At 39.3% G+C, this 563-nt stretch overlaps 1 protein-coding gene across 1 annotated transcript in view; it reads right to left on the reverse strand.

The window, feature by feature from the left end:
* Positions 1–246, reverse strand: part of EMH_0052150 (Dynein heavy chain, related) — a gene marked incomplete at both ends in the record, with an annotated part of 8,197 nt that extends 7,951 nt beyond the window's left edge. Inside the window, one exon of the mRNA XM_013496844.1 lies at positions 1–246. Within this exon, the coding sequence (XP_013352298.1) occupies positions 1–246 (246 nt within the window).
* Between the last annotated feature and the right edge of the window lie 317 nt (positions 247–563).

Raw genomic sequence — 563 nt, forward strand, 5'->3', positions numbered from 1 at the left:
ATATGTTTCCAGGCGATCGGAATCCCAGCAGAGGTTCATACCCTCTGCCAGTTTCCCTTGAGAATCCCGTTGATACGAAGCAACAAGTAGAGCAACAGCTGCTTCCTCTGCGCCTCCATCTGCTGCTGCTGCAGAACCAGATGCAGAAAGAGGCTCCTCAACACGCGCACAAGACTCTACATAAGTACGCAACACCTCTTGAAGAGTTATCACAAAAGGATACAACACCTTCGCCTCATCGGCCATCACCTTCACTGAGTAGGGAACCCGAAACTGCAAAGCGGAGAGCAGTCGAACCTGCAACTCAGAACAAAAACATGAAAAAATTAAAATATAAACCACCAGAAAACAAAATAAATAAAAAAAATATCACACTCAAAACTATTGTATTCATAGCGAGGCTGAATACCACCCCCATGAGAACTGCGTTGAACTCCACAAGCTAGGGATTGCGACCATTACTTGCGTTTACTTTTTACGTATATAAATATAAATATATATATATATATATATTATATTAAAATATATATAATATATATATATACGTATGCATACATATATAT

Source organism: Eimeria mitis, genomic scaffold (assembly GCF_000499745.2).
Source record: "Eimeria mitis Houghton genomic scaffold, Emh_scaff2328, whole genome shotgun sequence".
NCBI classification, from domain to species: Eukaryota; Apicomplexa; class Conoidasida; order Eucoccidiorida; family Eimeriidae; genus Eimeria; species Eimeria mitis.